Genomic DNA, 27866 nt, shown 5'->3' with positions numbered 1-27866 from the left:
ATGCGAAAATTATTTGGGAGCAGGAATTTCAAATGTTGAGAAATGTACATTGAATATTGATAAAGCAAAACAAAGATTTTCGTTACCGTGTAAGGTCAAAATCGATCATGCCCGCTTGGTTAGTACCTATATCCGGTGTACTGATGATACACGGTGGTATTGGTATAATTGTATGTAACACAAGTATTATGAGTACAGAATAAAATGTAAACTCAGTGTTGAAAGTAATTATGATGTAAAACATGAATTTAATCAAAAAGTAGTTGTTGTTTAATGACTAAATTGAGGGTATTGGGGCAGTTACAGAGGGTGTTTGGCATTACGCTCCAGATAGCATTTGTACTAAAAAAAACTGTGTTTGCTTTGAACAAACTCTGTCCTGCGCCGAACTTTTTCTTACAAAAAAGGGAAGTGTCTTGTAATGCTAATACGCGTACTGAATCCGCATATGATGAATAAGAGATTGATTCATGTCCCTATTTTATGAATACTTGAGCTATTGTGTGTCGCTTTTAAAAGTTATATAAGGATCATGACTGAATTTGAATTACAACATTAGAAAATTGGCATTGCATTGTATAATTTTTCATCCTTCCCTTAAAAAATCAATGAGTTAACTTTTTTACCAGGATTATCCTACTAAAAAAATGTTCATGCACCAAACTGACTTTGTTTTACACTCAATTTTTTTTTAAACCTCGCATTCGCCTCGGGTGACTATAGTATATTTTGTGTTATTACTGCTCTGTCCAGATTTTACAAATACACAATATGTATTTATCTATAACTAGATACTAATTTTCACAAAATACACAACCTTTAAGATGCAAAATTAGAAACACTGTTTCAGCGCTTGAATTTTGTTTTTTTCAAAGATAGAAAAAGTATTGAAACAATTTGATAAACTGGTGTTTTATACTTTAGAAAATAATTCTGTAATATACTATAGTGAAATACTATACACAATATCAAAGTTTATGGATGTGAAAAGGTCAAGGCCACTTCTTCTTTTGCTATGTCTTAAATGGAAAAAAAGGTTCCAAATCAACGCCATTTTGTAATGGCAGCTCTTCATATAATTAGTCAAATTTGTCGTTTTAACATCGTTTATAGCATATGCTTATGATTGAATCGTTTTTGTAGCATTCTATTGAATAAATATCAGAATATTTCTCTTTTTTGTCCTTGTGTTTGAAATATTGATATTTTTAGGTCTGACCTTTGACCTCAATTTCACAAAATTGTGACCACTCTGGATTTTTACGACCCAGCTTTTCTTATTGTACACGCTGTCCTCTTTCCATCGATATATAATTTAGGTGTGTGTTCTTCCGGACCATTAAAGTTTTAAAAAATGAACTCTGGTTGCAGTACTTTATGGACATATAACTGATCGACAGGTGTAGTGTGTCTCAGATTTGTGGACAAGAACAATGGGTATTTAAGGTAATTGTATTTAGTAGCAAGTAATTTCGTACCCAAAATTAACATTTTATAAACAACATTACCAATTGATAGGCACTTGTGTGAAAAGTTTATACGACGAAGGACGTCTTTTTATGATAAAAGATTCTGATATATATATATTCAGTATAGTTCATATGTAGATCTATGTGGTTTTTCTACTAATAGATTTTAGTTTGATGTGAAGTTGCCATTTCCGTATTTAGAGTATATATATGTTATGTATAAGTTATCATTTGCAATTTTACATTTGTACAAAAATTGACAAAAATTCACTTATAACTAGTACAATTATTTATAATTTAAATGTTGGTGAATAAAAGCATTGATACATTATAGAATATATCTTGAATGACCACACAGTACACCTTAGTTACAAAATACAAAAGAAGTTCTGATAGAGATTTTTTTTTGTATTTTGTTAATATAAATATTTGCTGTGCAGTCATTAAATTAAATACAATTTTATAGTGTGTATCAATACCTTCTTTCATCAGGGGCCACTCCAGTCATGATGCAGTGATACCCTATATAATCACTAAATTTTCCCGACAACAGCACCCTCTCCCTCCCTCGGATCCACCTATGATATTATATATTATTGTACAAGCTATAAGCGAATTTTGGTCAAATCTTGCACAAATTATAATTTGTACAGGCATTTTTTGTGTAAAAATTTAAGTCAAAATTCAAATTATAATTTGTACAATATTTTTGTATAACTCATAAATTGTACAAAATGATAACGTGTACACCCCTCAGCCTGATCCGCATTTATGAGACCTTCATTTTACCCTTTTGTTTGAAATTGATTATGCATGTACAAGTTGTAAAAGTGAAACCAGGGTGAACCATTTCGTTGACTCATTTGATCCACAACAAATATCATTCATATGCAGATAAATACGATAGTTAGCATTTTTTTTGGCCATGAAACAGATATAGAAAGTATCAAGTGCACGCTCTCCCTTCATGTTTTATATCCATGTTTCCATCGTCTTATATCACCGTCAGCAGGAAGTCATCTCGATGTTAATTTGATGGCGTCTAGACTGAAAAAAAAACCCAAATGTTGACATATTGTCAAGTTGATGCAAGTTTTTAAATTATGTCTTATTATGTTATAAATCAAACATGGGTATTAATACATTGATATAACCAGAGGGTTCCGAATAATACAAAAAATCAAAAAACATGACCAGCGAGCATCCTTAAAGGTTTAGAATGTTTTCATTTCTGCCTATTAAAATGTATTAATATGTACTATTGTTTGTGTACCGAAATAATCACATTGCATGTGTGTTTCATTATAATTTTTTTATTGGCTGACAGCAATTGCGAAGTGTTTAAATATCATATTCAATAAGCGAGTTCGGAGTTCTGTAATGCGCAGGTGCGAAAAAATTCAAGGGAGATCACCCACTAAGGTCGAAAGGTCATTGCAGATAAACAAACGGGATAAATACACAACGGATATCGTGAATATGCTTTAAAACGTTAGTAATCGTTGCGCAGGAAGAAACATATTTATTGTTACGCAACATACGGTAGTATTGAATGATGAACAGAGGGTTTTCAAATGAGTTTCACGGAAAATTGTTCCAGAAAAATTAAAAAAACGGAGATATTGGACGGTCATGACAGTACCGATGGCAATAATGCGACTTCTATGTTGAATGATTCTACGCAAGTAATTGTTGGGTCCCGTTATGGCCTTAATCATAGTCATATAACTTACTCATAGCTTGTTGTGATGGCTTATTATAAAAAAAATGAAGGGATAGTTGTATCATTGGCACTCATACCACATCTTTTTATATCTATAAACAGACTTTTTTTTACCACTACTAGGCACTAGTCTATAAACAACACTCGAATAAATACTGAAACACTTTATGTAAGCACATGTGTATTTATTTATTTTTAAATAAGATAAGCACAACTTAATAATAGGTATTTGCAAGGAGCACTTAAATTATTCCACCTACATGTACATGTAAACTACAAATTTATGTGTGAACAGTATAACTTAAAGTAAATATGCTATGTCCAAAATGTGACCATTGACAAAACTCAAAACTCAAAACACAAGAAATATTAAATGCTTTAAAGTTTTAGACCATGTCAATACATGTATAACACAACTACTAAAAATAAATAAAGAAATAGCAAACTGTTCTTAATTAATGCGCATAATGACAGTTTGGAAATGCACAGAAAGTATTTCTTAAAAAGTGTTTTGGGCAAATTCTAACAATAGTCTAACACACATGTCACATCACAATAAAAAAATTCTGTTATTTATAAAAAAAAACAATGTATAAAGTTTATAGTGGCAGTCATTTGTTAGTTTATTCCAAGGATTTGTATAGTTGATAGTTGGACACTGCATAACAGTTTTGTAATATATCTTGGTTAATTGGCACAAGGTACTGGTCATCAGCTAATAATGCAGATCTCTTTCAGCCTTAAACTGTTTTAGTTAACATCAATTAGAATTTGACAAAATATTGGTGCTCACTTCATTCAGTTTACACAGGTTGCTCTGTAATGTTTTATATTACTTGGTGGCAATAGGTTTTTATTGGTCTTTGTTTCTTTCAGGTATTAGTCCCCGGCCCATGAATTAATGTCCAGCAGGCATAGTTTTGTAATAAATAATGTCCATGGACAATATTTACTTATTCAAATGTGTCCAGGTCACAATTTCCTATAAAAATATGTCCCCAGGAATGAAAAAGTGTCCATGAAAATATTGACATAGAAGTAAATATTTGTGAAGTTTTATTCTATTGTCAACTGTCATCCACCCTCGGGGGGGGCTACTTCAAACTTTTTTTGGTAGGGGTGAGCAGCTGAGACATCAAGTACCCCACCCTTTTCATATATTAATTAACAAAAAACAGAACTATAGATATATTTCAATATTTTCCCCACTTATCATCTTGTTAAGAAGGAAAATAGTCGCAATAATATCACCTTCTTTTCCAATAAATTCGTCGTCACATCTTAAACACTTTTTTCTTATTGCCCATTTTACATCTTTCATTATGAAGATATTTCAATTCCAAAATACAATACATGACACTTTTTAGAAGTGGAGCGTTGCCATTGGCTATTGAAACGGGACGATATTCCAGACCGCAGATACCCTTGAATGAACGATTATGTAAACTATGTGACCATTCAACCGTAGAAAATGAAATACACTTCATGATGAACTGTCCGCTCTATTCGGACATTAGATTTGAACTTTTTCAAAATGCTAAACAGTTGATTGACAATTTTGAAATATTAACAACTGCACACAAGTTTACATCTTTAATGAAATGTGATGAAATCCAACCACTTTTGGCTAATACACTCCATAAATGTTTTATGAGACGTAAAAAATTTATATAATATTGTTTAAACTAAATGTAATGATTTAAATTTCCTTTTTTGTATTTTTACTTTGTAAATCTTTACTTAACGAATTTATTTTGAATTAATCGTTAAATTTTTACCGTAAATTTTACTAAAAATTTTACTGAACTATAACTGAATTCTTACTGATTTTTTTTTTTTTTTAACCTTTACCCTAGTGGCGTTTTTAAGCGAACTAAACTGTAAATATACTTCTTTTGTATTTGTTGTTGGTTTTTTTATTAGTAAGTTCTATATTATTATTTTGAAGCATTCATGAATAGATATTTTATAATTGTGTGTACATATTTAATGAGTTTTAAATCATGTAATGAATGACTATGCCTTTTTATAAAAACATTTTCCTTCAGTATAACTGTTATAGCTTTTATTTGTATATACAGTGTCTCGTAAGTCTTTATAGGCTGGGTATTGATCTTTTTTTTTTTTTATGATGTTAACGTTTTTATGTATTTTTATGTAGATCAATATGTGACACTTTAATAAACTATTAGTTATCTTATCTTATCTTATCTTATCTACATCATTGGCGGTTCCAGGGGGGGGGGGGGGGGGGGTTCCGTGGGTTGGAACCCCCCTTTTTTTTAGCCGATCAATGCATTTGAATGGGAGCATATATTTCGAACCCCCCCTTCACTCTGGGTTGGGAATCCCCCTTTTTAAAATGGCTGGATCCGCGCCTGTACATATAAAAGACGTTTGGTCAGATCATAGATGGTATTACAAAAATGTAAATCTGTGGTCAGATAAATGTAATATCACCCAGAGTGTAACACTTTCACTGATTTTAACATGTTTAAATATTAATTAAAAACTGGTAAAAAGTTTCATTGCCGTTCCCTCTTAAAGGACGCTGTCACAATAGAATTTCTTTAAATAATTGTTATCATGTTTTATGTATACAAACCCTTGAATGTTAATTAAGTGCAAATGTCAAAATAGTTGGATTTATTGCATCTATCACTGGCATCAGTGAAAAATACCACATCAGAATAAATAGAGTTTAATTGGTTTGACAAATAACTGCTGCATTTACGACTGTGGTTTAACCGCATCAAGAATAAATACGGACATCTGATTAGTTTCAGATACTTATGATATAATCAAGCAAGGGACAATATTAACCTATTGATATATTAAATCTGAATTTCTCACCCCCTTTTCATATATCATAGAGCATGAACAAGTGACCTATTCCAGCAGCTCATCCCTACCACTAATTATATAGCAAGTAGCCCCCCCCGAGCATCCACCCAAGTTTTTTTTTAAATAAGGGGGCTGAGGGGGATAAAGGATCTAGAATTAATCTTGCTGCCCTTTTTATGACTTAAAATTCTTGTTATCCCTTCATTTTTACATTCACCCCAAATAATACAGCAGTAGTCAGTAAGCATTAAGAACAGAATATACCCATTGTAATATATGCTTTCCTTGCATTTTATATAGACTTATAGTATATGTGAGCCAAAATTTGTTCCTGTGAAAAAAGTTCCAGTGGAACTAATTTCACAGGAAATATGTTCTGGGAGAACTTTTTTCACAGACAATTTCTATATAATTTGTTCCATCTCTATGAAATAAGTTCCACACTTTACTTGGTGAAATAAGTTCTGAGTTGGTGAAATTTGTTCCTTACCTAGTGAAATAAGTTCCATGTTTGTGAGATTTGTTCCTTACCTGGTGAAATAAGTTCTGGATTTGTGAAATTTGTTCCTCACCTGGTGAAATAAGTTCCTTGTCTGTGAAATATGTTCCACTGGTTAAACAAGTTATCTTATATACTGAGCACTTGTCATCAGTGAGTTTAAAGTCATTATAAAAACATGTATTATATTGATAATGTAATAAATAAAAAGTGTAAACATCCAATTGGATCATGTGGAGTAAAGCAAAAGTTTAATAACATGCTCAATTAATAATACTAAAAATGGCACTTATGAGGCAGGAAAGAGTAGAATAAGAAATAATAATAAAAGTTATCCTGAAAAAAAGTATTATAGTTAAAGATGAACATTTGTACTTTTTTGAAAAGGACAAAGTGACTGATCAATTATATTAAAAAACATAAAGAAACAAAAAACACACTCTTTTAAAACTATACAATGACCATAGCTAAGTACATGTATGATTAGAACACCCATGACAGATCATCAGGAAAGAAGGAGGTCGAATACCACATAAACGATAAAACATAGATACATTATCATCGCTTTTATTTCTTATCTTCATCCTACAGTCATGCCTTCAATTGCAAATGTACCCCATGCGAGCACAGAACTTATTTTCTGTGAAATAGGTTAGAGCAGAACATTTTCATTGATTTCTATAAAATACCTTCGTTTAAAACTAATATCACAAGAACTTATTTCACTTTTTTTTTTTAATGTTAATATTGGAACAAAACTGATGGTTCTGTGATTTTTGTTCCGGAACTTATTTCACAATTGGTTAAAAAATTAGTTCCGGAACAAATTTTATAGTGCTGGAACATATTTTCTGTGACATAAGTTCCGGTGGAACATATTTCCTATGAAATTTGTTCCGGCGGAACAAATGTCATGCCGGAACAAATTTTTTGTTACATATACAGGTATAGGCTGTCTGTATATCTTATATTTTTTTTTATAAGAGCTATGGGTATTTTGCAAAGTAAATGTATTTTTATAAAGGTAACCTTTTGGTGCCTTCAATTTGTCACAGTACTGATCAGCTTTCAGTTTTCTCTCTTCGGCGGGTGTTAGCACTGGCTTAATCTTCATCAAATCAGCGGAATAAACCAGTGCTACAAGTTCTTCTTTCTTCCCAGATGTTTTCAAACCACGTATCCGCAGATACTGTTGTAGCACTGGTACCGTCCACCGTTTAAAAGTATCAATCGTGGTGTCATTTTCAGACATCTCGATAAAAACCAACTCTCTCTCCTCAAAATGTAACCGCCAAAATGCTTTGTTTATCTTCCGTCCGATCCCACAATGCAAAGCGGCAAATCTCCTATGTACCGGAAGTAATCGAAACTCCGAACTCGCTTATTCCGTATAGATAAAGCAGCTATGAATGCACGTGCTTTCCGTCACAATGTGTAAAAAGAGCATTACAAACACACGGAAAGCATGAGATAACTTTCAATTGTTCATGGTTGTAGCATGACAATGTACTTATAAGAATTTGATGCTTCCTTCATCAGGATTAGACAGTCAGGATTCTACTTTGTCAAAATTATCTCCCCATTACGCCAGTCCATTTTCACAATCGTAGAAATGGAAGCCATTGTAGGGATGACGCGCTGCCAATTTATCCACATTGCACCATTACGATCCTTATATGTCAGTTGTATTGTAAAAGACAAATGTATCAACAAGCTAATGAGCATCAGTTAATGATCTTGTGTGCAATGAGTCGACTGAAACTATTGTCTGATCGGTTGTCAGGTGGAATTTTCGAAAATTCATAAACATTTAAAAAAAGTTCTAATTAAATATTTCGTTGAAGGGCAGACTAGATTTTTTGGTGGTCAAAGTTATTTTTTTAATTGCATGTATAAAAAAGGTAGTCTCAAAACCTCTAATTGGCCGTTTTAGAGTCCAAAGACTCATGGGTAATTTCATTGTTCAGAATGAAAATAATGTCACGTCATTGGTTAACTTTCCATTGTTTATGACATTTATATAAGTTACCTCATGTTATATTTTTTTTACAGAAATAACCTCGATATGGATCTTATATATAAAATGCACTTTTTTAATTGCATGTATAAAAAGTAGTCACGAAACCACCAATTTTAATTCTACTATCTGAATCTTATTGATACAAATTAATAATGTCTTTAAAAACAGTCCAATGTTAAAATCTATTGAAAAGATATGTTGTAATCTCTCATCTGGATAGTATTTTTTAAAATGTCTTTGAAATGGATACCTTGTTATGAAAAAAAAGTCGGGTAAACTTTTACATTCAAAAATACAGAACTCCGAGGAAAATTCAAAACAAACAGTCCTTAATCAAATGGCAAAATCAAACGCTCAAACACATCAATTAATGGATAACAACTGTCATATTTCTCACTTGGTACAGGCTTTTCTTATGTAGAAAATGGTGGATTAAACCTGGTTTTATTATCAGCTAAACCTGTCAACTTTATGAAAGTCCTTAATTTGTTCATTTTTAAATTAAGACAAGAAATTATGCATTGTAATACGTCTATCCATTAAAATATAAAACTGTTATGTCACGCTTCCTGCTTGAGTAATCAATGGAACGAAAGTCAAAGGTTCTTTAAAACGTACTAACGACACTAAAGTTTAAGAGTTTGAAATTACAATTATTCTGAATTATTACATCTGGTTATATCTACGACTACTAGAACATTCTCAATTTTATTTTAAAACTACTTAGTGCTATAGTAGTCTCACTTTTAACTTGTATGAATAGAATGACTACGAAAAAATAATAAATATGTACAGAAATTGTAAACAATTGAATACAAGATCTATAAAAATGTCGATATTTTAAAAACCCACATCGAACTAGGCACCTAATTCCATGATTATAATGGAGTTAATCAGTTCTTTAAATCAGTCAATTTAAAAACCCACGCATCGGTACTTGGTATCTTTGTAAATGATATAACTGGTAATGTTATATTAATCCCGGATGGTTGCACTATTGAGTAACTAAAATAAGCTGAATATCCTAGCATCGTTATAGAAGTGCTGCTACTGGCCACAGGTGCACTCAAATACAAATAACTGGTGTCAGGCCAGTCTAGTAAAATGGCATAAACGTTGGTTCCGCCTTTCGTTTTCTTCATTGTATACCATGCACTCGTGGCGTTGTCTTGCTGTGTTGTCCATGACTTTGAACTATAAATTGCTTCCCCGTTTATTGTCATCCATTTTCCAAATTGAAGAAGTCTTTCTTCATAGATAGGCTGGATTGTTCCATAGCTAGTTGGTCCAACGTTCATAATCATATTTCCTCCGCTGCTTATAGTTTGAACAAATGTAGATATCAGTTCTTGTGACGTATAAAAGTCTTCTATTTTTGCTTCTCTTCGGAAGCCCCAATGATCTTTGTCTATCGTCATCGTGTTTTCAAATTTTCTTTTCTGTAGAGTTTTAGGATTATACCTATTTTTACACGAAAGATATCCTCCATGGAGACAAATATCGCCGCGCCCCCATCTATCATTGGTGACAACAGTATCCTTGACTGGACTGTCATTGTAGAGCCAAGCGATGAATTCCTTTGACGTCCAGTAACTGTCCGATGCTTCCCAGTCACCATCTGACCAAATTACTTCCGGTTTATATCGATTTACCAGTTCATATAGTTCTGGCATTGTTTTTGTTTTCACAAAATTTTGTGTTGTGAAATTATTTTTTTTGTCCTTCAGATACAACGGATTGAACCATTCAAACAGAGAATGATATAAACCAAATCGAAGATCTGTTGTCTCCCGAACCGCAGTAGCTAATTCACCGACTAGATCTCTATGTGGTCCAGTGTCGTAAGAATTCCAGTTCCATGAATAATTTGACGGCCAATTTGTAAATCCATCTTCGAGTTTAGAAACTAACACAACGTATTTAGCCCCGGAGGCCTGTATTATAGCAGCCCATCGTTTTGGATCATAGAACTCTGTTTTGAAATCTGCTGCAAAGTCAGCATATGTAAAACCCGGTCGATAGTTACGTTTCATAAAATTGTTAATGTCTTTATGTCCATTTTCCCAATATTTCCAGAACCAAACAGCACTATAACTTGGGACAGAAAACACTCCCCAGTTTATAAAAATACCAAACTTAGCTTCATCAAACCATGTCGGAAGTGGTCTGCTATCAAGAGATTCCCATGTTGGCTCGTATCGTTGTCCGACTGATAAATTTGCACAAAACAAAAGTAAGAATACACTGTAAATAGCCATGTTTGACTTCCTCCACTTTTGTGAGTATGTGTTCCTCCACCTGTTAAATAATCAATGATAAATATAACATTACCAGTTATTATTTTATTTACTATAAAGTTCTTTACAAATCCTTTGATAAAATTGACTATGAAATAACGAAGTATTCTTTTTTCTTATTATGAAATTTGAAATATCTCCACTTTTGCTTAACTCGTTTTCACTTTACTGACAAAACAGGTTGTTTTTCAATTTCAACGGTCTCAATTATCATCATGTGTATATGACACCTTAAACAAATAAATATGTATAAATTTGTGATGCATATTATTTATAAAAGAACAATAAATGTCTAGTAAAAAAATACCTGGCTATACTTTTATCTCATTAACTTACCTGGAACTTTAATGTTTTAGCAGAAATTTTTTGACTCTTGAAAAAAGATCAGTATCCTTTTAAAAGACAGCACATTGATAGAAGTACTAACTATTCATCTCAATTTGAAATACCAAGGAAGTCATCATAGGTTTTTTTATTATCTTTTTTGGAAAAACCATAAAATTTAAAAAAAAAAAAGAGTGTAAATTGACACAAGGAAAATCCTATTACATTTCTAAACCTGATACTACTTTCAGTAACACTGTTATACACCTTGTGATATTGGTATTGAAATCGTCGTAATAAAAAGATTGAATGGTTTTGTGAGGAAAAAAATAAAATCACAAAAATACTGAACTCCGAGGAAAATTAAATCGGAAAGTTCCTAATTGTATGGCAAAATCAAATGACAAAACATATCAAACGAATGGACAACAACTGTCATATTCCTCATATGATACAGGCATTTTCAAATGTAGAAAATGATGGTCGACTGAACCTGGTTTTATAGCGCTAAACCTCTCACTTTTACGACAGTCTCATCAAATTCCGTTATATTTACAACGATGCGTGAACAAAACAGACATAATAAATAAAATAGTCAAATTATATGTGTACAACATTCATCACTGTGTTACAATCTTCAAACAAACAATTTTACAAAAAATCACACAAGCATATGCATCTATCATATTAAAATTACAGTCATTGCTTCGAATTTCTGTAGAATTCTAAGAATCCAAAAAATTGGTAAATACCACTACTCGATTAAACTATAGTCCGGCCGATTGGTGCAGATATAGAGCAGAATTGCTCACTTGATGAGGAAAGCATGAAACTTTGCATAGTAGTTTTTGGTTATGTACCATTTGATTTCAGCTATGGACCCACTCTGAAAAATCCAATATGGCTGCCATTTTCAAGATTGCGGAAAACGGTATAAATATCAAGATTGTCCTAAAGGTATTCTATATAATTTCGGAAATTAAAGTAATGATTCTTTAAAAATGGACTTCATGTTTTTGAATTTGTTATCAATTAATTTTAAAATATAAAAAAAAAATAATAAGGTTATTTCTATAACACATACATTTGCAAATATGGCTGCATATACTAAAACAAATAGTGAAATTCAAAATGTTAATCAATATTTTACATGTTATTGTAATTGTTCTTTAAACGCTTTCAGTTTTAATGGTTGGAATGAAATAGGTTGAAACTAGTCGATTGAACGTTAATATAGGTCGGTTAAATGTGGTTGAATAGTAGGTAACTCATATGAATTTTGAGGCAGTGCCGAGGGCACCTTGTCTCGTGTCTCTTCAATGCCACGTCTTACGTCACTTATCGCTTTTTCATCTACATCGTAAAACTATTCTATGTAATGCATAGGTGTACCTTTCTTCAGGCGGATTAGACGATTGTCACCATTTAAAATGGTTAAGGGGCAACCATTTCCTTTCCAACTACGTGCGAAACAAATTTGCAATTATTCAGCGATCATGGTCCTAAAATGCACTCCTGGTCAGCGCTTTTATTAGTTTTAATGGTAACAGTCATTTTTGAGATTAGCGGAACTGTGATGGTTCGTTTTATGCAAACTTGCTGAGTTGAAATCTCGTTTCCACTGTTAACAAATGCCGCATTTATCACTTTAGTGTTGATGGTAATTGTGGGAGTACTCAGGTTTATCACTGCACTCAGTGTGTCCAGAATATCTAGCCTAAATATAACAAAACCACGTAGCGTTACTTTCTCCAAATCTCCATTTTCTGCCGGTATTAATTTCTCATTTACTAATGTTATCATTATAGCAGTGTCCACAATCATGCTCAGATTCTTGTCATGACCTCGTACTGCTAAGCTCTTTCAAATGGTTCGTCTGATGACAATATCGGACGAGGCCGTGGGCCTCTGTTCGATTTTGTAATGAGGTGATGTTTCATGGCCAATATACTTTAGAATCGTGCGTTGGCCTACTGGCCCGATCCTTTGCTGTTTAAAGACTCCATTGTTGGGGTTGCGCTTTTATTTGGTCCGTATCCTGGTGAAGGTGACCGTTGTCTGAAATAACCGGGATTTCTTCAGTTTGTCCGTGAAGATGCTAACCGTTGTCTTTATAGACTATATGATATCTAACTTAGTGGAGAGGGGGGTGCGATCGATGGACATTAAGCTAGGATGTATTTCTATCTGGCGATCTACCGCGATTGTATTGCTCAGAAGATCTTCCACGTGTTTATTGATCAGGTGATCTTCCATTGAACTGGTGATCTTCCATGATTATTTGATAAGAAGAACCGAGGTTATATATTAATCGGCCAATCCACGGTTATGCTGATTAGTTGAAAGCATAATATCAGCTAGTTTTGTGACAATTTATGTCAGGTTATGCACCTCGTTATCCAAATGACTGCTTATATTTCCTTTATCGGTCGGTGATACTGCGCCATCAGCAAAGTAGACTTGTCGATGGTCATAATTGGCACTTTTTGATCCATATATCGCCATATGGTTTGCTATTGAGGTTTTCAATTGTTTGAACGCCTTGTTTAATGTTCCTTGGTTCCTGTCTATTACATGCCTTGCAGAATCTTTGTCTTTACATCCTCGACGGAATGCTTCAGTTCCAATCTGGTTTGATCGTCTTTCTTGTTGAAGCGCTGCTACACACATTTTTTCTGTTTTCGCATTTTCATTTACCGGCAGTTCGTTCAAATTGGTAAATAAACGACTCCCAAGTCATGGATCCTCTTAAATTACGTTTTTGCATTTTTGGGAGCTGTAGGCTTCGGCTCCGGTCCCTTGCACCAATATTTTCTTGCCATCGGGTATATTCTCTCTCCAATGAGGAGTCTGAAGAAGAGGTGTTGTCACACTCTTTTGGTTTCCTCTGCCCTTTCCTGGATCGGTCAGTGGAGTCAGCTTGCTGTTATGTGAAGCCTGTTAGAGCTCCAGGACCTGACGAGGTTGTCATAATTGGAGTGTTAAATGTGGGATTTACCATTGACTCGACGGGGATGATACCGTAAGTAGGCACTGCATTCAGCATTGGAGAAACTTGATAGAATCCACTTGAAGCCAATTGTTTCTGTAATGGTGTGCGTAAGAAGACACAAGCCTTTTTCTAGTATCCTTGATAAGTACTAGAGGTTTATAGTATGGTCTTAAATGGAGATTGTTGTTGAATACTTTGAACTGTCTCATGCAGGGCAAAGGACCTTGACATAGGACTTTTGACTTAAGGTGAAGAAACCTTCAATCCACCTGCCCAGTAGTCAGCACTTCGGTGTTGACATGAATATCAATTATGTGGTCATTTTTATAAATTTTCCTTTTTCAAAACTTTGATTTTATCGAAAAACTAAGGATTTTCTTATCCCAGGAATAGATTACCTTAGACGTATTTGATACAACTTTTTGGAATTTTGGATTCTCATAGCTCTTCAACTTCGTACTTGTTAGTCTTGATACATATTTTGATATGACCGTCACTGATGAATCTTATGTAGACGAAACGCGCGTCTGGCGTACAAAATTATAATCCTGGTACCTTTGATAACTACTAACAACTTCAACAGAGTTGGTGCGGTTGATAGTTCATGCGAACTACAATAAGGGAAAGACCAAACGCATGGATTTTGTTGTGTATTTTTGGTAAACTTGCGTTGTACTGGCTAAGGTCAAATTTTGGCTTAGAGGATGTGTCCATTGCAGGAAGTTTTACTTCTTTATTTCGATTGTCCACTAATTCAATTACAACCGATGCCAGTTGTTGGAAGGTATCCTGCTGTTCAAATGCACTTCTAAATTCAACTGTGTCTCTTTCTTCAGTTGTTGTCAGCTTGTCCATTCGTCTCACCACAACATTGAATATCTTATTGGTCTGGCCATCAATTCCGCCAGGCAATTATTACTAGCTTGTGGTCTAACCTGTCTTAAGACTGCTGAAGTTGCTGAGATATTGCTCTCATCTGTTCGTTATTAATATTTATTGCTTCTTTCTGTTCAGCTTGAAACGTAATGAGACCAACACATATTTTATCAATTCGCACTTCGCTCTGTTTTATATTGCAGTAAATCTCAGCTGTTCTTTGAGCATTAGATTTACTATCTGCTAGAAATTCTTAGTATAATTGTTTAATAGTCATTTCTGAGCTGTCTTCTGTTAAAGCGTCTTCAGCTGTGGGTGACGCCATATCCCAAAGTGATTCAGTTTCTGCCATTTCAATGTTCTTTTCCTTGTTGTCCTCAATTCCTGCAATTTCACTGATATGTGTTTAAATGATTCTCAATTCAGTTTAATATCTCAAATTGCAAAATATTGCGACCCAGAAATACGATAGGCACTGCATAATATCTTAACGCAAATAAATCCCAAATCACAGCTTGTATGTGTGACCCAAGATAACAAATAGTGCAACTTTTAATGAAAGCTACTACTACAGCCTTTTATGAAAGCTACTACTGCAGCTTTTTTATGAAAGCTACTACTTTGTGTATGAAATGACAAGCAAGGCAAAATCAAAAAGGACAGAACTGGGACATATACTAAATGACACTATACATCAATAAAATGCTTATATTCAGGTCAATTCTCAATAATGAATATTTGCTTATTTTTCAAGGCGGCCATTTTGAAAATAGCCGCCATTTTGTATTTCAAAGATAGATCAAAACAAAATCTTGCTAAGAATACCAAGTCATTCAAATATGTTGATTTTAGTGCTTCCAGCATCAAATCCACTGTGGTTTGTGCAATACTGGAAAATATTTTAGAACGTACGGCAGCCATCTTGAAATAAGCCGCCATATTAAATTTTGAGGGTGGGTCCATAGCTAATATTGCTCAGTCCACAAAAATGTGCCATCATGCAAAAATTGGTGCTTTCCTCATTATTTGAGCAATTTTTTCACCGATCGGCCGGACTACTAGTTTTGTCGTTTGTCGTTCAACGTTTTTTCTCATTTATGATATAACTATAAAATAATGACATTTGATAGAAGAATAACATAATGACGGGATCTTTTAAAGGGACACTAGCTGTCATGGTCACCGATTTGACTCAAATTCTCACATTGTATTCATAATAATGTAAAACATTTATCCAAACTATTAAAACTGTGAAATAAACAGTTTACAGAGCATAGGGTCAATGGTATGTAGTTTCGTTTCATGTGTATTTCAGTCTAGACTCCATCTTATTAAATATCGAGTTGACCTCAGATGACCATATAAGCGATGTAAACATAAATGTACTATAGTGTGTGATAACATTGTGTGAGGGAACTCGACGTTTGATGTACCACTGTTCACTCCAGTGCAATTTATGACAATACCACTGCATCAATCAGAATTATTTTTTTTGCAGTGTTTTAAGAAATGATTTTGCTTTGTTGTCGCGTATTATTTGTGAAACATTCAATGTTTTAAAAAGGCGAATTTTCTTTATAAAATCAATGATTATGTTGACTTTTGAAGGCCAAACTTTCTACAGCCTTAAATACGCTAATGAAAGATCCAAAAACTATACCAATACATAACGACATGTTTATGAAATTATAACAAATCTATTGGTTAACAAATTTTTACTCGTTATTGCAAAATAATGAACTTAATATATCTGACATTTTCTCCCTACCCAGTTTACCCCTATACATTTTTATGATGTGGACTGGTCATTGTTATTGAATCGTAGGCAATTTGATTGGATTAAGTTGTTATTAGTTTACCTTCAAACTTGTTTATGCTTTTCATACATGACTATTGATTAATTAGAACGTGCATGAATGTGTACGGTAACTAAAATGACCTTCAAACTGGACACTGGACGAGTCAATATTATGTTTATCAATGAAAGTTAAGGTATGAAAGGTAAGAATTGCCACTTATTCGATTTTCACAAAATTTTCGGAATATACAGTTGAATGGTTATTTTTTAAAAGCCTATTGTGAAAAGAAAAAAAGAAAGTTTACAAAGAATACGTTTTGTTCCATTAAACAAGTCATTTTCGTAAGAGAAATACCGAAATATATTTTACGCACGACTACGGCAGGTAAAATTATTATTTATCATAATAAAAAAAAGCATTTTTCAGTCTCATTGGAATATGTTGGTTACAATTAATCCCAAACTTAAGAAGTAAGTAACTAAAGTCAAAATATGTCCGATCTGCCTATTTCTGCACATCAAAAGTCAATACGATCGTGTCTATCTCACAAAATCTTGTTAGGCACTATAATGATTAGATATAAATAGACCAACACGTGCAGGTGAATTTTTATAGGTCTGTTTAATTTTATTTTATAGATTAAAAATATATGTTTCTCATCGTTTTTACATGTAGAAGAAAGATATTTAGTGTATCGAATCAGTCATCAAATGATGTACCTTTGTTTCACTTTCAATGTTGACATTCATTTCCTTCAAATAAACAGTACACGTACAAAGCATGCGTTGTCCATCTCTAGTTAAGGGGTTAAATCGAAGTTCACATGAATACGGATTAATGAGGTCGACTTATTCACTTGCAAGTGAATAATTCATTATCAAGTGTTTAAAGTTGCGTAAAATAGCGATCAATTAATCTTTACATAATGCTTTAATATATGACTATAAAGGGTACGACAATCTATTTAAACGACCCTGAAAGTGTGGTATCATTCACTGTTCATGTGTCTTCAAAAGTGGAAAAATATGAATGATGTTGAATCTTGATTTCGTGGCATTTTGAAATGCGACATAAGAGCTCATAATAAACTCATCATAGATACCAGGACCAAATTTAGTATACGCCAGACGCGCGTTTTGTCTACAAAAGACTCATCAGTGACGCTCGAATCAAAAAAAGTTAAAAAGGCCAAATAAATTACGTAGTTGAAGAGCATTGAGGACCAAAATTCCTAAAAGTTTTTCGAAATACAGCTAAAGTAATCTATGCCTGAAGTAGAAAAGCCTAATTATTTCCAAAAAAAATCAAAAATTTGTTAACAGGTAATTTATAAATATAACAATATCAATGACAATTCATGTCAGCACAAAAAGTGCTGACTACTGGGCTTGTGATACCCTCGGGGAAATAAATCTCCACCAGCAGTGGCATCGACCCAGTGGTTGTAAATAAACTCATCATAGATACCAGGATTAAATTTATATATACGCCAGACGTGCGTTTCGTCTACAAAAGACTCATCAGTGACGCTCGAATCCAAAAAAAAAATAAAAAGGCCAAATAAAGTACGAAGTTGAAGAGCATTGAGGACCAAAATTCCTAAAAGTTTTGCCAAATACAGCTATTCAAATTTAAAAATTTAGTATTTTAAAACATTCTTAAATTTATACAATTAATTACTCTGAATATCAGTCTGATCAAAATTAATTTGCAACAGAATTTAAAACATCTCTTATTGGACCATGAACCCAAGTTAATTAAACAAAAAATCAAACTGTTTGTATTAATATAACAAAAATGGCTGTGTGCATGTTCAAAGTTCAACCCGTATAACTCTGATAAAACTAAAACTGTTAAATGTTGGTATAGTCTTCTCAACACTTCTGATCACTTTGTATCAAAATATTTTTATAAACTTCTTATATTTTGATTGAAATAATCTGCTTTTTTTTTTTAAAAAAGAATCAGTTATTGGCTACATTGTAAAAAAAAAAAACAGCTTACTTCAAGTCATGACAAAGTAAATATAAAAAAGAGGATATGGTATGATTGCCAATGAGACAACTGTCCACAAACACCAAAATGACACAGACATTAACAACTATAGGTCACCGTACGGCCTTCAACAATGAGCAAAGCCCATACCGCATTATTATAAGTCAGCTATAACCATATTTGTATTTTGTATTTTAAATTATATGCCCATTACGTAAACCAGAAACTCATGATAGAATGAAACGTGTAAATGACGCTCGTATATTGGTATACTACAAATCATGCAAATAGAATTGTGAGTTTTAATTTGCTGAGCCCACATTTTGTTCTATTGAAAATAATGAACTCGCTTTTCAAATAAGCAGTCTCAAAAATATCCCAGAACGTTACGTCTGTCATAAATGTCATACCGCATCTATAAACATTGTAAGTATTGGTACTTTCATTTGAAGAAACGCGCGTCTGGCGTATAAAATTATAATCATAGTACCTTTGATAACTATATACAACACTGGGTGGATGCCACTGCTGGTGGACGTTTCGTTCCCGAGAGTATCACCAGCCCAGTAGTCAGCACTTAGGTGTTGACATGAATATCAATTGTATGGTCTTTTTTATAAATTTCCTATTTACAAAACTTTAAAAAAAAAAACAAAAAAAAACTAAGAACTTTCTTACCCCAGGAACAGATTACCCTAGCCGTATTTGGCGAAACGTTTTGAAATTTTGGGTCCTCAATGCTCTTCAACTATGTGCTTATTTGGCTTTATAACTATTTTGATATGTGCATCACTGATGAGTCTTATGATGTAGACGAAACGCGCGTCTGGAGTATAAAATTATAATCCTGGTATTTTCGAATAATTAAGTTTAGTAAAATAGTTACTGAATTAAACCTTCCTTGATTACTAAAATAACACATCTTCTTTGACAGTTTTAAGATATAATTTTCATTAAAAACGTCAGTCGGAAAGGAATGAATATTGTTATGAATAATTTTTTTTCACACAAGGAAATATTTTTTTCATAATAAATCTATGCGCTCTTTGAATAGTAGAGAAACGTGCTATAGAAAAAATATATAATAAGACATTTAGAAAATATGTCATGCGTTTTGTCAGTATACTTTCGGGCAACAGTTTTTTATCGATATATCGAGGTACTAATACTAAGTCAGTGGTCGTTATAACATTAACGATACAATCTTTTCTGTATCAGATTCGCATTTCGATAACTAATTTCTCTACCGTGATGCTCGTGACCAAAACTTATCAGAAATGCATGTACACGAATAGCTTATAAACCAAATAAAGAGAGATTTTTTTACCAAATGCATGCATGGGGTAGACATATTCCTTGATTTAAAAATATTTTTTTTGTAGCAATAATTAAGAACCATAAATCGAGGTAACAACTATAAATAAAAGTAATTTCTTTTAATTTTCATTGAATTTTCTGTTGTTAAATATATCTAAGCTTATATTTTTTAACACTGTTTGCTTATCGTACATTATAAATTTAGCAATTGATTATATCGACAGGTGGATAAACAAAATATGCCATTTTTTACACACTGATCGCTTACCGTATATTATATATTTAGTACACATGTTACAGGTGGATGAACACATATACCAACACAGTGGAGGAAATCAAACATGGCTATTTACAGTATATTCTTACTTTTGATTTGTGCTAATTTATCAGTCGCACAACGATACGAACCAACATGGGAATCTCTCGAAAGCAGACCTCTTCCGTCATGGTTTGATGAAGCTAAGCTAGGTATTTTTATTCACTGGGGAGTGTTTTCCGTTCCTAGTTATAGTGCAGTTTGGTTCTGGAATTATTGGAAAAATGGACATAAAGACATTAACAATTTTATGAAACGTAACTATCGACCTGGTTTTACATATGGTGACTTTGCAGCAGATTTCAAAACAGAGTTCTATGATCCAAAACGGTGGGCTGCTATATTACAGGCTTCCGGGGCTAAATACGTTGTTTTAGTATCTAAACACCACGAGGGCTTTACAAATTGGCCGTCAAATTATTCGTGGAACTGGAATTCTTACGACACTGGACCGCATAGAGATCTAGTCGGTGAACTAGCTACTGCAGTTCGGGAGACAACAGATCTTCGATTTGGTCTCTATCATTCTCTGTTTGAATGGTTTAATCCGCTGTTTCTGAAGGACAAAGAAAATAATTTTACAACACAAGATTTTGTGAAAATGAAATCAATGCCAGAACTATATGAACTTGTGAATCGATATAAACCGGAAGTAATTTGGTCAGATGGCTCCGGCCAAGCGCCAGATAGTTACTGGATGTCTAAGGAATTCATCGCTTGGCTCTACAATGACAGTCCTGTCAAGGATACTGTTGTCGTCAATGATAGATGGGGTCGTGGCGATATTTGCCGCCATGGGGGATATCTTACGTGCAATGATAGGTATAATCCGAAATCTCTCCAGAACAGAAAATTTGAAAACCCAATGACGATAGACAAAAACCACTGGGGATTCCGAAGAGAAGCAAACATAGAAGACTTTTATACATCACGAGAACTGATTTCTACATTTGCACAAACTGTAAGCTGCGGAGGTAATATGCTTATGAACGTCGGACCAACTAGCTATGGAACATTCCAACCAATCTATGAAGAAAGACTTCTTCAATTTGGAAAATGGATGAAAATAAATGAGGAAGCAATATATAGTTCAAAGCCATGGACAACACAACAAGACAACGCCACGAATGCATGGTATACAATGAAGAAAACGACGAGCGGAACTAACGTTTATGCCATTTTACTAGACTGGCCTGAGAAAAACTATTTGTATTTGAATGCACCTGTGGCTAGTAGCAGCACTTCTATAACGATGCTAGGATATTCAGGTTATTTTAGTTACTCAATAGTGCAACCATCCGGGATTAATATAACATTACCAGTCATATCATTTACAAAGATACCAAGTACCGATGCGTGGGTTTTTAAATTGACTGATTTAAAGAACTAATTGACTCCATTGTAATAATATAATCAGGTGCATATTTCAATGTCACTAAAGAGCAATTTGAGGGTAACTGAAATGACAATGTTTTGGTAGATCCTTTATTGTTAACAATATCTTTCATATTTTTTCGAGTCATTCTATTTATACAAGTTAAAAGTGTTACATAAGACTACTATAACACTGGGTAGTATTGTCATAATAGTTGTAGATATATCCAGATGTAATAATTTTAGAATAATTGGCTCTTCAACTTTAGTGTCGTTAGTATGTTTTAACTTTGTAAAGAACCTTTGACTTTCGTTTCATTGTTTGCTCAAGCAGGAATCGTGACATAACAGTTTAATATTTTTATGGATAGACGTATTACAATTCATAATTTCTTGTCTAAATTTAAATAAAAATGAACAAATTAAGGACTTTCATAAAACATGTAAAAGTGACAGGTTTGGCAAGCAATAAAACCAGGTTTAATCCACCATTTTCTACATAAGAAAATATCTTTACCAAGACAGGTATATGACATTTATCCATTCATTGGTGTGTTTGAGCTTTTTATTTTGCCATAAGATAAAGGACATTCCGCTTGGAATATTTTTATTGTACCAAGATTGTGTTGGTTTATAATTTAGTTGTGAGTTTTGATTCTTCTGCTTCACCTCAACCTTTTTTTTAAGTTGAAACAGTTATTGTAGCATTAATCTGTTTTGGTATTCAACCACCTGTTTTGATGACTCATTATAACCTATGATGTTTTATTTGAATATAAACTGTTGCGCCTGTCCCATGTCAGGATGCTATGGCCTTTATTATTCTTGGTTTTTTTTATGTTTTGGGGTTTGCTGTTACATCCATTTTCATTGAACTAATACACATTTTGTTGAAGGGCTAGCTGAATCCCGACTCCGGGTTTGGTATTTGCTCGCTGTGTTGAATACCCATTGATGCCTTCGTCTATTTTCAGCTCTTTGGTTGGGTTGTTGTCTAATTGACACATTCTACATTTTCAATCTCAAGGTTTTTATTCAAGGTGAAGCTTAATAAATATAAAATTGATAAAATTAGAAGGTAGAAGATATATATATGTGTGTGTTTAATTTATACTTTTTAAACATCGCAGTGGCGTCAAACATGATTTAATGTTAAAGATTACCCGACTTACTCTTCATAACAAGGCAATTATCCATTTCCAGGAAATTTTTTTACAAATACTCTGGCCAGAAAAGAGATGAAAACGAGTTGATTTAGGAGATTTTTACGTGGATTTTTTAAAAGTAATTTGTTAATTTGCATATAGTGCTTGTACATGATGTAGTGCATGAAAAGATTTTGTAGACGAAACCTTCCTTACAATTATTATATTGGCTTTTATGAAAAAAGAGGGGGCAGAACGGTCATATTTAAATTTCATCTTATCTCTTGCTTTGTTTTGGTTTTACTATTATTTTTATGCCCACCTACGATAGTAATGGGGCATTATGTTTTCTGAAATGTGCGTCCGTTCGTTCGTCCTTCCATCCTTCGTCCCGCTTCAGGTTAAAGTTTTTTGTCAAGGTAGTTTTCGATGAAGTTGAAGTCCAATCAACCTGAAACTCAGTACACATGGGCCCTATGATATGATCTTTTTTTTTTTAATGCCAAATTCGTGTTTTGACACAATCTCATGGTTCACTGAACATAGGAAATGACAGTGCAAATTTCAGGTTAAAGTTTTTGGTCTAGGTAGTTTTTTATGAAGTAGAAGTCCAATCTACTTAAAACTTAGTATACATGTTCCCTGTGATATGATCTTTCTAATTTTAATGCCAAATTAGAGTTTTATCCCAATTTCACGGTCCACTTAACACAGAAAATGATAGTGCGAGTGGGGCATTTGTGTACTATGGACACATTCTTGTTTGAATTGTTTCATACTTTATTGATAGTTATGACATTTGTTAGTTAGATATAAAAAATACCGGTCCATTATCCCGGGCTCGTTCACCATTAGTAGTATAGAATAATTTGATTGATACTTATTAGTTTCTTAAATATATACAGTTCTGAGTTATAATATATCCAAATAAAACATATATCAATATAGAAACATCTAAACTGCTGTATAAGGAGAAGACAACAAAAAAGATTCACTTAAACTACAGAAATTAGGAATTTTGGCAACAGCAAAAAAACGAAGCACTTCTTACTTACAGCATTCATTGCAGCTTACAAGATTTTTTCCTTTTGGATAATATTTGTACATGTTACTATAAAGAACATAAATGCATATATAAACTAAGACAAAACAACAAATCAACATAAGAAACCAACAATAAAGATATTAAATCATAACATAAATGGTGATGTGGAGAAGGTAAAAAAAGTGTAGAGACTCATTGGATGGCGGATGTCATTCTGCGGGTGTCATGTTTTTGTAATGTACTATGATGGTAATTATTTTTGTATTTCTCTGTGTAGACAGTTCTTGCGTTTGTTTGAACTGTATTCCTGTCACGCAGAGTTGTATTGTTAGTGGTATTCTTTTACATTGTAATATAAGCGGGATGGTTAGCTAATCATAAAAAAAGGTTCAACCCACATTTTTTTCTTAAAATGTAGTTTAGTATTTCTGTTGTTTTTCTCTTGAATTGATGTGTTTCACTCGGTTTTGGTTTGTGATACTACTGTTGCTTAATTAGGTATACAAATGTTTGGTTTTATTTGAGTGACAATTTAAAAAAGAAGGCAACAGTAGTATACCGCTGTCCCTTATGCACCTAACATCAAATTTACAACTAGAACATACTGTTACAAAACCAGTATCCGAACTAGTTATACTAGTTTCCATCTATAAATAATTACTACAAATAGCCAGAGGCAGATTTAGGGGGGGGGGGGCAAGGGGCCCGGGTCCTCCCTTTTTGGGAAAAAAATTGGTTGCTTGTGACTGGAGCTGACCCTCTCTTAGGTCAGTCAGTGGGCCCCCACTTATGAAAATTTCTGGATCTGCCACTGATAGCAAACGGGAAAACCCCTATTTCAAACGAAATAAAATACATTTAAAACAAATTGTTAACATCACCCCTGGATCAGTTAAGAATATAGTGGTTATTTTGGGTAAATTTATTGATATGAATCAATCCTTTAAAATACTTAAAATAGCATTCAATACTTATCATTCCATATTGTTGTTGCTAAGATCATGAAAACTCGATTTCTATCAAGTTATTCCTTTTTTTTTTACATGTGCACTTTATTGTGAAAGCTCATGTCATCATGAATGATACATTTCATTTTGAAATGACGATTAATTAATATATTTTACCAAATCATTGTTTTCATATGGTTTGATTATGTTTGCCCAAATATTATTTAAAGGTATGTCAGAGAAGTATTTGCTGCATTCTATTAATCAGTGTATTGTTATAAAACTGTTCACTACACTATTGATATATAACTGAAATTGTTTAAAATTGTCATAAAGCGGGAGGTCTAGCTAGCTATTTTACCAGATCCAACCTGAAATGTCCTGTACCCAGTCAGGTATATGGCAATTGTTATTTATAGTTCATTTCTATGTATGTTGACGTTTGTTTTTGTGCAGTTCGGTGTTCCTGTTGTTATTTTTTTCTTCTTATAGTTTGTGTTTCCCTCGGTTTGGATTTTTACTCCATCGATTTGAAACCTTCGAACTCCGGTATACTACTGTTGTTTTTTTTTTTTCTTTATTTTCTACTTTCCCACAAATATGGAAATATTCAGCGTTGTCAATTAATGTGGCTATATTTATATATAGTTATATAGTATATGAATATGCAATAAATTCCTTAATCCTATATGTGTGCTTTCGTAAGCCAGTGTATTGCTTTCAGAGGTTACATATGATGAATCATAAATGAAATGTAATCATAATTGTATAATACTAGTTTTGCTCTCAGTGCTCTTCCAAAAGAAATACTGACTTGTGTGTTGAAACACAGGTGATTAAATATGAAAATCTTTGTCACTAGTCGCTTATCGTATATATTCTAAATTTAGCAATGAATAAACAGGTCGATAATCTGATACCAAAACAAGTCAAGGAATTCAATTAAATAAGGCTATTTCTTACGTACAATACCTACGCATTCTAATTGATAACATCAACCTGTGATAAAAAGATGTACTGTACTAATATAATTTGTGCATGCTTACAAACTACTGTTGTAATAACCTCTGACTTTTCTGTTCTAAAATATACCTATTTTTAACACTGTTTGCTTATCGTACATTATAAATTTAGCAATTGATTATTTAACAGGTGGATGAACATAAACCAACACAAGTCAAGGAAATCAAATATGGATATCTACAGTTTATGTTTCTATTTATGTTGTGCATATTTATCTGCTGCACAACGGTACGAACCAACATGGGAATCTCTCGAAAGCAGATCTCTTCCGTCATGGTTTGATGAAGCTAAGCTAGGTATTTTTATGCACTGGGGAGTGTTTTCCGTTCCTAGTTATAGTGCAGTTTGGTTCTGGAATAATTGGAAAAATGGAAATAAAGACATTAACAATTTTATGAAACGTAACTATCGACCTGGTTATACATATGCTGACTTTGCAGCAGATTTCAAAACAGAATTCTATGATCCAAAACGGTGGGCTGCTATATTACAGGCCTCCGGGGCTAAATATGTTGTTCTAGTTTCTAAACATCACGAGGGCTTTACAAATTGGCCGTCAAATTATTCATGGAACTGGAATTCTTACGACACTGGACCGCATAGAGATCTAGTCGGCGAACTAGCTACTGCAGTTCGGGAGACAACAGATCTTCGATTTGGTCTCTATCATTCTCTGTATGAATGGTTCAATCCGTTGTATCTGAAGGACAAAGGAAATAATTTCACAACACAAAATTTTGTGAAAATGAAAACAATGCCAGAACTATATGAACTTGTGAATCGATATAAACCGGAAGTAATTTGGTCAGATGGCGACTGGGAAGCATCGGATAGTTACTGGATGTCAAAGGAATTCATCGCTTGGCTCTACAATGACAGTCCTGTCAGGGATACTGTTGTCACCAATGATAGATGGGGGCGCGGCGATATGTGTCACCATGGAGGGTATCTTACATGCAGCGATAGGTATAATCCTAAAACTCTCCAGAAAAGAAAATTTGAAAACCCAATGACGATAGACAAAAATCACTGGGGATCCCGAAGAGAGGCAAATATTGAAGACTTTTATACATCAAGAGAACTGATTTCTACATTTGCGGAAACTATTAGCTGCGGAGGGAATATGCTTATGAACGTTGGACCAACTAGCTATGGTACAATCCAACCAATCTATGAAGAAAGACTTCTACAATTTGGAAAATGGATGAAAATAAACGAGGAAGCAATATATAAGTCAAAACCATGGACAACACAACAAGACAACGCTACGAATGCATGGTATACAATGAAGAAAACGACGAGCGGAACTAACGTTTATGCCATTTTACTTGACTGGCCTGATAAAAACTATTTGTATTTGAATGCACCTGTGGCCAGTAGTAGCACTTCGATAACGATGCTAGGATATTCAGGTTATTTTAGTTATTCAAAAGTTCAACCATCCGGGATTAATATAATATTAACCGTCATATCATTCTCAAAGATACCAAGTACTGATGCGTGGGTTTTTAAATTAACTGATTTAAAGAATTGATTCCGTTGTAATAATGAAATGCTCGAACATAAGTACCTCTAGTTGTTGCTGACGTGGAATCATCCCTTTTTAGGAGGAAAAAAACGGATATTCATATTACTTTCAGACATATAAAACATACAAATATATACAGGGACTTTTAATGCAATTAATTTTGAGTGCAACTAGATATTAGCTTAAAGCTCAATAATTACTAGTAACTAGTGTGAACTTTTCTTTCTTTGTAGCAAACTATTCATGTTATTTTATTACCTTTTAATTTTGATATTTGTGCTTTTGCTCACTTTTTCGTCGTGTATTTCATTAAAATCCTCAAAGAAATTCGCA

At 33.3% G+C, this 27866-nt stretch overlaps 2 protein-coding genes across 3 annotated transcripts; one reads left to right on the top strand and one right to left on the bottom strand.

The window, feature by feature from the left end:
* The first annotated feature begins 1303 nt into the window (after positions 1-1303).
* Positions 1304-27866, top strand: LOC139499007 (alpha-L-fucosidase-like). 2 transcript variants are annotated; one of them, XM_071287660.1, is made up of 2 exons: positions 1304-1446; positions 26135-27866. In XM_071287660.1, the coding sequence occupies exon 2, from the start codon at positions 26139-26141 to the stop codon at positions 27537-27539; it is 1401 nt and encodes a 466-aa protein (XP_071143761.1). In that variant the 5' UTR covers positions 1304-1446; positions 26135-26138; the 3' UTR covers positions 27540-27866. The 2 variants fall into 2 exon arrangements, with proteins under 2 accessions (XP_071143761.1, XP_071143762.1); XM_071287661.1 differs by lacking the exon at positions 26135-27866 and adding an exon at positions 20456-22113 and having other exon boundaries at positions 1317-1446.
* On the bottom strand, positions 9252-11297 carry LOC139499006 (alpha-L-fucosidase-like). The gene is made up of 2 exons (XM_071287659.1): positions 11189-11297; positions 9252-10853 (listed from the first exon to the last, which is right to left on the bottom strand). The coding sequence occupies exon 2, from the start codon at positions 10811-10813 to the stop codon at positions 9449-9451; it is 1365 nt and encodes a 454-aa protein (XP_071143760.1). The 5' UTR covers positions 10814-10853; positions 11189-11297; the 3' UTR covers positions 9252-9448.

Source organism: Mytilus edulis, chromosome 12 (genome assembly GCF_963676685.1).
Source record: "Mytilus edulis chromosome 12, xbMytEdul2.2, whole genome shotgun sequence".
NCBI lineage: Eukaryota > Metazoa > Mollusca > Bivalvia > Mytilida > Mytilidae > Mytilus > Mytilus edulis.
Note: the sequence above shows the minus strand (reverse complement) of the source record. Positions and strands in the feature narration are given on the sequence as shown.